Here is a 13,789-nt window from a genome sequence, read left to right on the forward strand (position 1 = left end):
ACGAATCTTTTCAAACTTAAGTTTTAAATGATCTCGGGAATAAAAAAGATCGTGTCCTAACTTATTGGTCGTGATCCCTTTTTTAAATCCGAGATAGCTAAATATCTTTTAAATAAGCATTTTTCATTCGCGTATCGGGAATTCGAGAATTGTATCCTAACTTACTGGATATGATTCTCTTTCTCGAATAACGTGAAATATGCCTCTTTTCCTGAAAATTTTCAACGTTTTAATACAAGGATCGTATTTTAAAAAAAATCCTTCAAAGTTCTAAATTTTCGACATTAAGACATTAAGTAATCAACTAGGTACTAATTTTGGGTGTATCGAGGGTGCTAATCCTTCCTCGTGCGTAACCGACTCCCGAACCCGTTTTTCTGAATTTCGTGGACCAAACTTGTTGTTTTAATAAAATCAAATTGTTTATTAAAAACAACAACTTTTCGAGGTGATCCAATCACACCTCATAAAAAAGGATTGGTGGCGACTCCCGTTTCATTTTTCAAAACCCAAGTCGACCCCGTTTTGGTGTCAACAGGGACCACATTGTTTTTTCCTTACAAATAATTGAGTTGCATTAATATTCCATCTGCCCCTTCATTCTTATTCCTTTTTACAAGAAGGAAAGAAGGCATTTGAAACAGACGAATCAACAAATATGGAGAATTGGCCATTCTTAATTTATTAAGTGAAAAAATCCAAATATAACCTCCACAATACAGCTAGCAAACACCCCATCTTACGTTAAGTAATCTAAGCGAAGGAAAGAACCACATGTTATCAACTTGTTTTTGTGGGTCTTCCCCACTCCAATTGTCTCATTAAAAATAAATAAAGAAATTAAATATTTTATCCATACATAAGAGATTGTCGTATAGAGACTTAATTATTACTAAGGTCGTATAGTGCTTAACCAACAAAATGTGGGTAGATTTTGAATTCACCAATCTTAAATTTATTATTCAATTGAAGTTTTATTTTAATTTTATTATCTCCATCAACTATATATATTAATATAGTTTTTGATTGAGATTGACTTGACACCAATGACATAATCATGATAAATATTTGTATTCATTTAATATTCTTAATCCGATGTATTTATATGTTTAAATTTTGTTTTACTTATATTTTTATTTTAATATCATACACATTTCACATGTTATTATTAATTAGTTTCAAACTATACATTCCATTATATATTGTATGTTATTTTGAAACACAAATTTGTGTTCTAAATATATGGTTTCCACACGCGTATGCGTGTGATAGAGTTTCTAGTTATTATTTAAGTCAAGATTACTCATTAACCGAGTTTCAATCCAGTTGTGAAATTATTAAAACTCCTTCCTTTTACAAAGTAAAAGAAAAAGAAAAATATTATAAAAGTGTTTTTTTATATTTTCATATAAAATCTAGAAAATACACATGATTAAATTTTAACCTAAGACAACATGGTTTTCAACATCTCAACTTTACCATTTCAACTAAAGTATCATTTAATTTTACATAAATTTTAATGAATATATTTGTTACATAATTTTTCCACCCATATTATGGATTTCACGTAATATAATATATATTCTTTCATTTTTTATAACAAATATAATAAATTTCCTTCAAAATATATATTTAGTTATTATCTGTAACTTAACTTTATTATTACATGTTTTGGTATTTTGATGTCTATTTTATGGTCTATGTTTAAGGTTCGTGGCTTTCCTCTCAACAATATCATGTTCAATATTCAATATATATTCTCTCATTAAAAGTACAATCTATCTTTACTACTACATCCAACACTTGCTAATTATTAGAATTTGATTTTACATAACAATCATTATTCATAAAATTTTCAAATTAATTTATGTATTATGAATATTAACTAACAAGCATGTTAACTTAGTTAGCATTTTCTTTTTTGGGCATTTGAATAAAGTTTGAATTTTAAAATCGTTATTGTCGAAACTATTTTTTGATAAGGTCGACTTTTAAAAACGAAAATGGGAGTCGCCACCAATCTTTTTTTTATGAGGTGTGATCGGATCACCTCGTAATTTGGTCATTTTAATAAAATTTTTCGATTTACTAAATCAACGATTTTGGTTTACGAAATTCAAGAAAACGGGTTTGGGAGTCGGTTACGTGCGAGGAAGGATTAGCACCCTTGTAACGCCCAAAATTGGTACATAATTAATTAACTAATGTCTTAATGTCGAAAATTTCAAAACTTGAAAGAATTTATAATACGATTCCTCTTTTTATTACTGTTAATTTTTTAAAAAAAATGCTTGAATAAATTGAAACGAATGTCAAAGACCCTCTCGTCTCGAGATAACAAATGTCACATCCCGTAAGTTAGGGCACTACATTTTGAACCCTCGAGAACAAGCTTGCCTTTAGAATTTTTTTATTTAAATTTCATGGATTTTAATTTTAAAAGAATATTTGGCTATTTAGGTTTAACGAGAAAATCTAAACCCCGTAAGTTAGGGTATGATTTCTCGAATATTCAAAATGCAAAATATTGCTTATTTTTAAAAATTTTCTTTTGTGAATTAGGGTGAAAATTAACGTAATAGGATATAAGTTTAGTTTATTTGATTATGTTCCAAAAAATCGTTTAAAACGTAAAAGGGTCATACTTGGAGAATAATGATAATGCAACATACATTTGGAGCAACAATGACATAATAAAATATAACATATATAGCATTGATATTAATGAATCATAATATTAATATGTATAAACAATAATAATGATGATGAAAATGATAACAATAATAATGATAATAACAATAACATTAATAATATTAATAATGAATAATATAAATGTTTGAAAGTATATAAAAGTAATAAATAAATAATGGAACAATAATAATAATAATAATAATAAGGACAGAATAAAAATCCAATTAAAAAAGAAATAATAAGTAAGTAAATAAAAGAAAACTAAAAAAAGTTTGATTAAAAATAAATAAATAAACAAATAAAATATTAAATAAAATAGTTTTTTTAAAAATAAAATAAAATAAAATAAAAATAAAAAAGTGGTCAAATTAAAAAAAAAGAAAATAAGACTAAATTAAAAAAGCCCAAAAAATGCGGAAGGACCAAGGGCGTAAATAGCCCAACAGATGAAAACACGCGGATTCCACAGGAGCGGGTCGGGTCGCGCGCGGGTTGGCCTTAAACGATGCCGTTTTGGGCATTTGGGAGCCTAGCTGAAAACGGAGCCGTTTTGTATCTTTATTTAAGTCAATTTTTTTTTAAAAAAAATTCATTTTCTCTTTTCTCCCTAAAAAAACAAAACAAAAAAAAAAACTCTCTCAACTCTCTTCCTCCCCTCCGATTTCCAGTCAGGGGTCCGGCCATCAGGCCACCGTGGTGGTCGCTGGTCGACGGCGGCGGCGGCGCTGTCCATGGTGGTCGAAAAATTCAAAAAAGGAAAGCCATCTTTTGGCTTTCTGACTCCTAATCTCGAAAACATACCACATTTCCTCGGAGATGGCGACCTCGGCCACCCGTGGCGGCGCAAATGCAAGAAAATGTGAGCTTTTGGCTATTTTCTACTCTTTGTTTATTTCTTTTAAAATGATAACAAAAATAATGCGAAAAGAAAAAAAATAAAAAGGAAACCTCTTTCGTTCTTTTTTTTTTTATTAATATCGTCTGTTCGTAAAAAAAATTACAAAGTTTTAGGCTTAGGCTTCCTTTGGTTTGGCTTTTACAGCCAGTGAGGTGCAGTTAGGGGGAAAAAATGGTACCAATCTCACTGCTATGCTGTTTGGTTCAACAAGTCAGTGCAGTGAGATTGCATCTCCACCACATTGCTTTCACTGAAAATCACCGGTGATTTCAAAGACAATGGAGGTGCAATGAGCTATTGGTACTTTAACTCTCCAAAAATACCCTTACTTTAACTCTCCATATCTTTCCTCCTCCTACCGTGCTTCTCATTCTTCAATTTGTGCAACCAGTTCACTTCACAAAGCTCCAAGTAAGTCATTCATCTCCTTCTTCAAGCTTTATTTGTTATGATTCTAATGATCTGGGTTTCTGCTGTTTGGACTTTTCTCTGTAACTGATGGTGGTGTTTCTGCTGCTGCAACTTTTGCTGTGGCTATTGCTGCTGCTACATGTCCTCCTTGGGTTCAGAGGCTTCCATTTTATTGGCTTCCTCCTCTCTCATCACGTAGTCCTTTAACTTAGCCATTGATACACCATCACTTTCCCTCTCTAATTTCTAAGGTAAATTGGTATACAGATTTTAACAAACACCCAAAAAAATAAAAACTTACAGAGAAACAACAAATAGAGCAGAAAGAAAGAGAGAAAGAAGGTGTTTGGAAGTGTGAAAATTTAAAAAGAAAGGTGCGTAATATATGTAAAAATAAATCATATATGTATATTAATATGTATATTAATAGAAAATTTAAAGAGAAATGTGCTTAATAGAAAAATTATTAATGTTAATATTTGTGAAAATAATATTTACCATTGTTATAAAAATATTTAATTATAAAAATTAAAAATAATTATCATTTTATCTAATAAATAATTTAAATTAATTATATAATTCATTAAAATATTAGAAGATACATTTTAATATTTTATTAAATGAATTTATAAATTCACATATTTTAATAATTTTAAAAAAGTAAAATAATTTAAAAAACTTCTATTATATATCAATTCTAAAATGATGTCCTTAATAGTCATTTCTTATTCTCACATCACCGCTACAGTTACGTTTGAATCCAAACACACACTCCACCATTGTTTCTAATCTCACCGCTACAGTATCCAATCTCACCGCTACAGTAACTAATCTCACCGCCACCGCTGTTTTTAACCTCACCGGAGCTAAACACACCGCTCATCCAAACTAAGGCTTCCTTTGGTTTGCTTCAATACATCAGTGAGGTGCAGTTGAGGGTGCCAACCTCACTGCCATGGTGTTTGGAAAAGCAAATCAGTCCAGTGAGAATTCAATTCCACCGCACTAGACAACTAAATTTCTGCTGGAGGTTTCAGCAGCAATTGGAACCCTTGGGTGCTGTTGGTATTTTTAAGAGACAAAAATACCATTACTTTTATTTATTATTTTACCATTTTATCCTTGAAAGTTAAACTAATTTCTTTCCCAAATTTGATCCAAGTATAATATTACTATTTGTAAAAATAATATTTATCATTGTTATAAAAAAATATTTAACTATAAAAAATAAAAATAATTATCATTTTATCTAATAAATAATTTAAATTAATTATAAAAATCATTAAAATCTTGGAAGATACATTTTAATATTTTATTAAATGAATTTAGTTTCACATATTTTAATAATTTTAAAAAGTAAAATAATTTAAAAACTTAAATATATCAATTCTAATCGATGTCATTAATAGTCATATTTTATTCTCAACTTGGATATGTGCGTTTGAGATTAAACAAACAATGGTGGAGTTGTTTTTAATTCAAACGCAATCTCAGCGTGAGGTAAGAATAAGAAATAACTATGAAGGACATCATATTAGAATTGATATATAATAAAAGTTTTAAATTATTTTACTTTTATAAAATTATTAAAATATGTGAATTTATAAATTCATTTAATAAAATATTAAAATGTATCTTCCAATATTTTATTATAAATATTTTAATAAATTATATAATCAATTTAAATTATTTAATAGACAAAATGATAATTATTTTAAATTTTATAGTTAAATATTTTTATAACAATGATAAATATTATTTTCACAAATAGTAACATTATACTTGGATCAAATTTTGAAGTATATAAATGGATAATTTTTAACTTTCAAGATTGGGAAAGAAATTAGTTTAACTTTCTAGGATAAAATGGTAAAATAATAAATAAAAGTAAGGGTATTTTTGTCTGTTAAAAATACCAACAGCTTAATGAATTTCAATTGCTGCTGAAACCTTCAGCTGATTTTTAACATATCAGTGTGGTGAAAATGCCTATTCACTGAACTGGCATGCTGAACCAAACAGCATAGCCGTGAGGTTGGTTGCAGATATTTACCCCAACTGCACCTCACTGCCATTAAAAGCCAAACCAAAGGAGGCATTAGTTATGGCTTTTATAGCCAAAATTACAAGATCCGTTTTTATTTTTTGTTTTTGTTTGCTACTGCTCATTTGTCTTCTTCTTTGTTATTCTCTTCTATTTTGTGTGTTTTTTTTTCTTTGCAGGTGACAGTAGAGGTGGGTGTCAGATCGCATGCGAAGAGGGGCGCCGACGTGGCATAAGGCTAGGGTTTCTTCCCTTATTTTTTTTTGGCTGAAAATTAGTTTAGTTTTGGGTCATTTTGGGCTGCTAGGGTTTTAATTTATTTGGGTAGAAATTGGGTTTGCAATTTTGGTTTAAATTTGTTTTATTTTTGTAGTCTAGGCTCGGGCCAAAATTGGCCTATTACAGCTGCCCCTCTTTGCTCATTGTCGTGTAACGAGAATGGTGCAAAGGCTTTAAAAAGGGCCAATTTTTCCTGGTCTTGCTGAATCTTGACTTCTTTGGTGCTTCTCTTCTTCAAGTAGCCTCATTTCATTCCACTGCATCTTCAGGGGTATAGGAATTAGTGTTTCAATCTATTAGTGTTTCAATCTACTCCACTGTAACTTCAAGGAGATTAGACTTGCATCTACAATCTACTCCACTGGAACTTCAAGGAAATAAGATTTGTAACTCGCAGCTTTAATTTGTTCCACTGCAACTTCAGGGAAATAAGATTTGCATCTCCAATCTGCTCCATTACGACTTCAGGGAGATAAGATTGGTGGCTTCAATCTGCCCCACTGCAACTTTAAAGAGATAAGATTCGCCATGGTAGATTTAGTCCGACCTACTACAACTCTAAAGGTATAGATTTGTGACTTGTAACTTTAATCTGTTCCACTTCAACTTCAGGGAAATGAGATTCGCTATCTTCAATTTGCTCTACTAAAACTTCAGGGAGATGAGATTGGTGGCTTTAATCAGTTCTACTACAACTTTAAGGAGATAAGATTCGCCATGGTAGATTTAATCCGACCTACTACAACTCTAAAGGTATAGGATTTGTGACTTGTAGCTTTAATCTGTTCTAATGCAACTTCACGGAAATGAGATTTGCTATCTTCAATTTGCTCCACTGCAACTTCAAGGAGATGAGATTTGTGGCTTCAATCTGCCCCACTGCAACTTCAGAGAGATAAGATTCACTACTATGACTTAAATCTATCCCACTGTAACTTCAGGGGTATAGGATTTATGGTTTCACTGATCTGTTGCACCGTTCTTTAGGGAACATGACTTGTAGAATCCATTTAATGGACCTATCTTTATGCTGAGTGATTAGGATGTTATGATCAGAATGAATCGAATGATCCTAACTAGATATGTATGAATGATGTTTACATTAATACATAATGTCCTTTTTTCGAGAATGGTCCCTTTTAATGCTTAGGCTGATATTGCTCGTTGTTCACCTAGGTTCTATCACTGACGTATTACTCTGCCCTCTTGTCCAGCTGGTATCTTTGATAGAGAACCTGAAGAAATAATCACAATTTAGATTATTCTTTCCCAAATATTTCCAACTCTTAAATTTGATTAGTTCTGACTAGTGGTCCTGTTTCAAATCTTTATACTATTTAGAACCTTTTAGCGCAATACGCAGAAATCCCTTTACTTGAATAGTATTTGTCCATTAATCGTTATTTCAATGAAAAATGCTTGAAAAAGGTTGTAACAATGGAAAAGATTAAAATTGATTGGGAGTAGAGATCGAAATGAATAAATTAATCAAAGATAGCAAATACTGCTAAAATACAATATCAGTAAGATGAAAACTAGGTGCCTCAGATGTCGCAGCGTGAGCTTCTCTGCACAAACTTCTCGAGGACTATTTTGAGCCTGATATGTGCCTAGAAGATCCAGAGTATTTTGTTGATGCCCCCAGGATGTAATGTTCCTCCTCCTTGTTAATTCTGAGAAGACAAGACTACCACATGCCTGATCTTCGATCAAAATTTGAATTGCCCTTTCTTGGGTTTTCAACTCAAAACCCCTTTGGTCTTAAAGTGTCTTTTGCGGGTTTTCGTCTTGGCCTCTCCTTTTTTTTAGGTGAAGTACCTCTTGACTGAATCCGAATTCACAGGATTAGGCAGGTTTTTGCCATCCATCTCGGTCAAAATCAGCGTTCCTCCAGAAAAAGGCCTTCTTTACCATATAAGGTTCTTCCTAATTTGGCATCCATTTCCCTCTGAAATCCTTTTGTATGGGCAAAATCCTTTTCAATACCAGTCTCCCTTATGAAATTCTCTATGGTGAACCTTCTTGTCATAAGCTCGCATCATTCGCTGTTGGTAAATCTGACCATGACGGATAGCTTTCAGCCTCTTTTCTTCAATTAAGTTCAGCTGATCATATTGAGTCTGGATCCATTTTATTTCATCTAACTTTAGTTCTGGCAAAACTTAGAGAGAGGGAATCTCAACCTCAATAAGCAGAACCGCCTCTATTCCATAAACAAAAGAGAAGGGTGTTACCCCGGTAGAGGTCCTGACAGACGTTCGATAAGCATAGAGGGCAAATGGTAACTTCTCATGCCAATCTCTATAAGTCTCAGTCATTTTTCCTACAATCCACTTGATATTCTTATTAGCTGTTTTAATTGTACCATTCATTTTTGGGCGATATTGTGACGAGTTGTGGTGTTTAATTTTGAACTGACTGCAGACCTTGCTATCGTGCTGTTGTTCAAATTCAATGCATTATCCGATATGATCTTTTCTGGCATGCTATACCGATATATGATCTCCTTCTTTAAGAACTTGCTGACTGCCGACTTTGTGACATTGGCGTATGAAGCAGCCTCTACCCACTTGGTCAAGTAATCGATGACCACAAAGATGAATCGATGCCCGTTAGAAGCTTTTGGCGAGATCGGCCCAATGACATTTATGCCCTACATAGAGAAACGCCATGTAGAAGTCGTAACATGAAGAGGTGAATGAGGCACATGAATCTTGTCCCTATAAATTTGGCATTTATAACACTTCTTGGCATAACTGATGCAATCCCATTCCATTGTGGACCAATAATACCCGAATCTCATCATTTTCCTAGCCATCATAAACCCATTAGCATGTGTTCCACAAACACCCTCATGGACTTCCTCTAAGATTTTCTTAGCCTCGACAGCTTCTACACATCTTAGTAGCACTTGATCCTTTCTTCTTTTGTATAGGACCTCCCCATCTAAGACGTAATTACTGGCTACCCTTCTCAATATTATTTTATTATTCTTAGTTACTTGGTCAGGATATTCATGATTTTTCACATACCGCAATATGTCATGGTACCAAGGGTGATCGTCATTTTCTTCTTTTTCTTCGATGTTGTGACAATGAGTTGGAGCCTCATAAATACTCATCTGGATAGGTTTCACATCCTCTTATTTGTTCACATTGACCATGAAAGCTAAAATGGCTAGGGCGTCAGCCATCTGATTTTCTTCTCGCGGGAGGTAGCAGAAAGTGATGTCATCAAACTTTTTAATTAACTTTAGAACCAACTTTCGATAATTGATCAACTTGGGGTCTCTTGTCTCCCATTCACCTTTGAGCTGATAAATCACTAGTGCAGAATCCCCATATACCTCTAGCACTTTGACTTTACGTTCAATGGCTGCACGGATACCCATGATGCACGCTTCGTACTCCGGCATGTTATTTGTACAATCAAAATCCAATTTACTAGTGAATGGATAATGATCTCCTTTTGGGGATACCAGGACTGCCCCAATTTTGTTACCCACAATGTTTGAGGCTTCGTCGAAGTTTAATTTCCAAGGATGACTGTTTTGAAAGTCTTCTTCAGTGGTTACCACATACATTAGATCCTCATTTGGGAAATTAAAGTTCAAGGGATCATAATCTTCTAGAGCTCTACTGGCCAGAAAATCAGCTATTGCACTCCCTTTTACAGCTTTTTATTCACATAGACTATATCAAATTTGGAAAGTAGAATTTTCCATCGGGTCATCCTTCCATTCAAAGCAGTTGACTCCATCATGTACTTTAGAGGGTCTAGTTTCAAGATGAGCCAAGTTGTGTGGTACAACATATATTGTCTCAATCTCTGAGTCGTCTAGATTAAGGCACAACACAACTTTTCAATCGACAAATATCTTGTCTCACATTCAGTAAACTTCTTATTGAGGTAATATATCACTCTTTCTTTTCTCCCTGACTCATCATGTTGGCCGAACACGCATCCCATGAAATTTTCAAAGACTGTCAAGTACAGTATCAACGGCTTATCTAGGCTAGGTGTCATCAGTACTGGGGCATTGGATATGTAATGCTTGACCTTTTCAAAATTTTTTTGGCAATTCTCATCCCATACACCTGGATTGTGTTTCTTAAGGAGACAAAATATAGGGTCACATTTCTCAGTTAGCTGTGAAATGAACCAGGCAATGTAATTTAGTCTTCCTAGGAAACCTCGAACTTCTTTTTGAGTGTGTGGTGAAGGCAATTCTTGTATAGCCTTGACTTTGTTTGGGTCAAATTTGCAATCCCTTTTTCACTGACTACGAATCCTAGTAGCTTTCCTGACCCCCGAATGTGCATTTTGCTAGATTGAGCTTTAGCTGGAACTTTTTTAACCTTAAGAACAGTTTCCTCAGGACTTGCACATGCTCCTTTTCTGTTCTAGCTTTTGCAATCATATCGTCGACATAAACTTCGATTTCTTTATGCATCATATCATGGAACAGGGTTACCATAGCTCTCTGATACATTGCCCCCGTATTTTTTAGTCCAAATGACATCACCTTATAATAAAACGTTCCCCACATGGTTATGAATGTGGTCTTTTTCATGTCTTCAAGATGCATCTTTATCTGGTTGTATCTCGAGAAGCTATCCATGAAGGAGAAAAATGAGTAACCTATCGTATATTCCACTAAGGTATCAGTGTGAGGCAACGGGAAGTTGTCTTTTGGGCTGGCTTTGTTCAAATCCATATAGTCCATGCACATTCGCACTTTTCCATCTTTTTTAAGGATAGGGATGATATTGGCTACCCATTTCGAGTATTTAACTACTTGTAAGAACCCAGCATCGAATTGCTTCTTGACTTCTTTTATCTTTAAAAAAAGGCCTCATCCTTCGGAGCTTCTGTTGAACTGGCTTACACTATTCTTTTATGGGAAATCAGTGTACCACGATATCAGTACTTAATCCGGGCATGTCTTGATATGACCATGCGAAGACATCCTTGAATTCTTGGAGTAACCCAATGAGGTCTCGCTTTGTCTCTGCAGCATTGCAAGCTTCAATCTTCACCTTTTTTTCCTCTCCTAGGCTCACAATTTCCATTGACTCTTTGTAAGGTAGGATTTGCTTCTCATATTGTTCCACCATCCTCAACAAATCAGGAGATAGGTCACAGTCTCGATTATCTTCGTAATCCTGAGAATCCTTCATACCTTGCTCAAAAGGAGACTCTGAGTCAGTAGCAAATCCTTCATACCTTGCTCAAAAGGAGACTCTGAGTTAGTAGCAGTGTCGCTCATATTATTAATATCTGAAGACCTGTAACACCCCCTAACCCCGAACCATCGCCGGAACAGGGTTATGAGGCATTACCGGACATATCAGACAGTTTACAAAAATTCTTAAATAACTAACAAACATATTGAAATAAAATCATAAATTCATATGTTTGTTTACCAATTGACTTCATCTCTCTCTCTTTTTTATTATTATAAATTTTATAAAAATTTCGGCAGCATTTCTGCTTATTTTTACATAGAACCCCCTGCAATTAAAACCATATCTTTTCCAAATATAATCAAATCAACCAATTCATTCCACATTCACATTTTCTATTCTAATTACTTCTAATCAAACTCAATCAACATAATATCAATTTAAAATTTAACAAGGTAATAAATAAATCAAAATAGATAAACTTCTTTCATAATAATTCATAAACTTTTAATACTAACATTTTTTAACCATTTATATTAAAACATAACAACCTTTATACACATCCTATGTACATGCCACATTACCCAAAGGAAAATATACATCACCAAAGTTATGTCAAGTCGGGATTAATCGGATCTTGAACCAGACCTTTGACTTCTATCGACTGCGCATGCGGAAACAATCAGACGTTGAGTATTTCATACTCAGTGGTATTACCATCATTCAAATTATAACAATAATAAACATGTAATGCATAATTCAGATATACAATTTAAATTCAATATTTCAACAATAGCAATTCATCAACCAATATCGTATATCCACAATTTGAGTTTGAACAAATCATGAACCTTAGGTTCATTTCTCAATCTCATTTCACATTTCAATTCACAATTCAACTTTTCATATCATTTCAATAGCTCGTTTGACCAACTCGTTCGGTTTATCATTTCATCATTTACCCTATTAACAAAACTCGGACTTTGGCGGATACACGGATCCAACCAAACACACCGAATGGCACCCAAAGCCTCATCGGATAGTTCGAAGCAATAGTTGACACCGTGTCTAATCGGCAAAGTCAAGAAAGTTGGTACCAAGACCTCATCGAATCTATCCGAAGAAATATAGTGACACCAGTGTCTCATCGACTCGAGGTCAAGTATCCCTGAACTCTTCCAATCCTATGGCATGCCAACTATATCCGACTCAAATTTCGACTAGTTAATAGGGTATTTAAATCACATATATTCTCAATTCAATCACAATTTCTCACACTTTCAATTCAATCATTTTCCACCTTTCAATCAATAATTATTTCACAAATTCACACATTTTCACAACTCAATACATTTCCATACAATTTAATACCATTCACAATTCGATTCAAATTCATTTCCGCTTTCAATCAACAAACAATTCAAATATTAATTCATATCAACTATTCAATTTAATTCCCACTCATAATAATAATAATAACAATACTAATAATAATATTAATACTTACCTCACATTTCATTTACTAGACACATAAATTAAAATTTAGCATTTAATAATAAATAACTTGAATTATAGTAATACAAACCGTAAATCTCCCGCTTTAGTCCTCGATAGCTTTCCCTTTTCCTTTTGATGCCGATGCCTCGGGTTCTTTATTAGCTACGAAAATAATAATAATTTATACTATTAATTTCAACACTAATTATGATAAATAATTAAATTTCTATTCAATTTCTTCATTATTCTCAATTTAATCCTAACTAAATTCACTTACTTTCCTAATTCAATTCACACTCTATTTCTATTCAAATTTCATCCAAACTTAAATTTAACTATTAAAATTTCAGCATATTTTCCTAATTTCGAATTTTCCCCAATTTAGTCCATAACACATAAAACTTATACTTTCTTTTATAATTTAATCATTTTATCAATTCTAACTTGAAATTTATTAAATTAAATCCCTAATTCAACAATTTATTCAACATGAATCATGCTTAAAAAACTATAAACTTCCAAAATATCAACTTAATTTCATCAAAACTTTGTTTTAAAACTTCTAAATCATCAAAACTAAATAAAAGGGCTTAATTAACTTACCAAATTAACTCCAAGCTTTAAAATCTATTTTCCCTTTTTCTTTCTTTTTCTTCTTTCTTCCCATGTTTCGTTTGCTTCTCTGTTTCTTTGTTCTTTCTATTCTGTTTCTTTTGTTTTGTTTTTATTTCTTTACTTTCTTTTATTTACTTTACTTTATTTCTTTTATTATAACTAATAATA

At 32.7% G+C, this 13,789-nt stretch overlaps 1 protein-coding gene across 1 annotated transcript; it reads right to left on the reverse strand.

Moving 5' to 3' along the window:
- Positions 1-9,465: 9,465 nt before the first annotated feature.
- LOC105771016 (uncharacterized) lies at positions 9,466-11,503 on the reverse strand. Its single transcript, XM_012592415.2, has 2 exons — positions 11,254-11,503; positions 9,466-9,998 (listed from the first exon to the last, which is right to left on the reverse strand). The coding sequence occupies exons 1-2, from the start codon at positions 11,501-11,503 to the stop codon at positions 9,466-9,468; spliced, it is 783 nt and encodes a 260-aa protein (XP_012447869.2).
- Positions 11,504-13,789: the final 2,286 nt, after the last annotated feature.

The sequence above is a fragment of the Gossypium raimondii genome, chromosome 5 (assembly GCF_025698545.1).
Source record: "Gossypium raimondii isolate GPD5lz chromosome 5, ASM2569854v1, whole genome shotgun sequence".
Lineage (NCBI taxonomy): Eukaryota > Viridiplantae > Streptophyta > Magnoliopsida > Malvales > Malvaceae > Gossypium > Gossypium raimondii.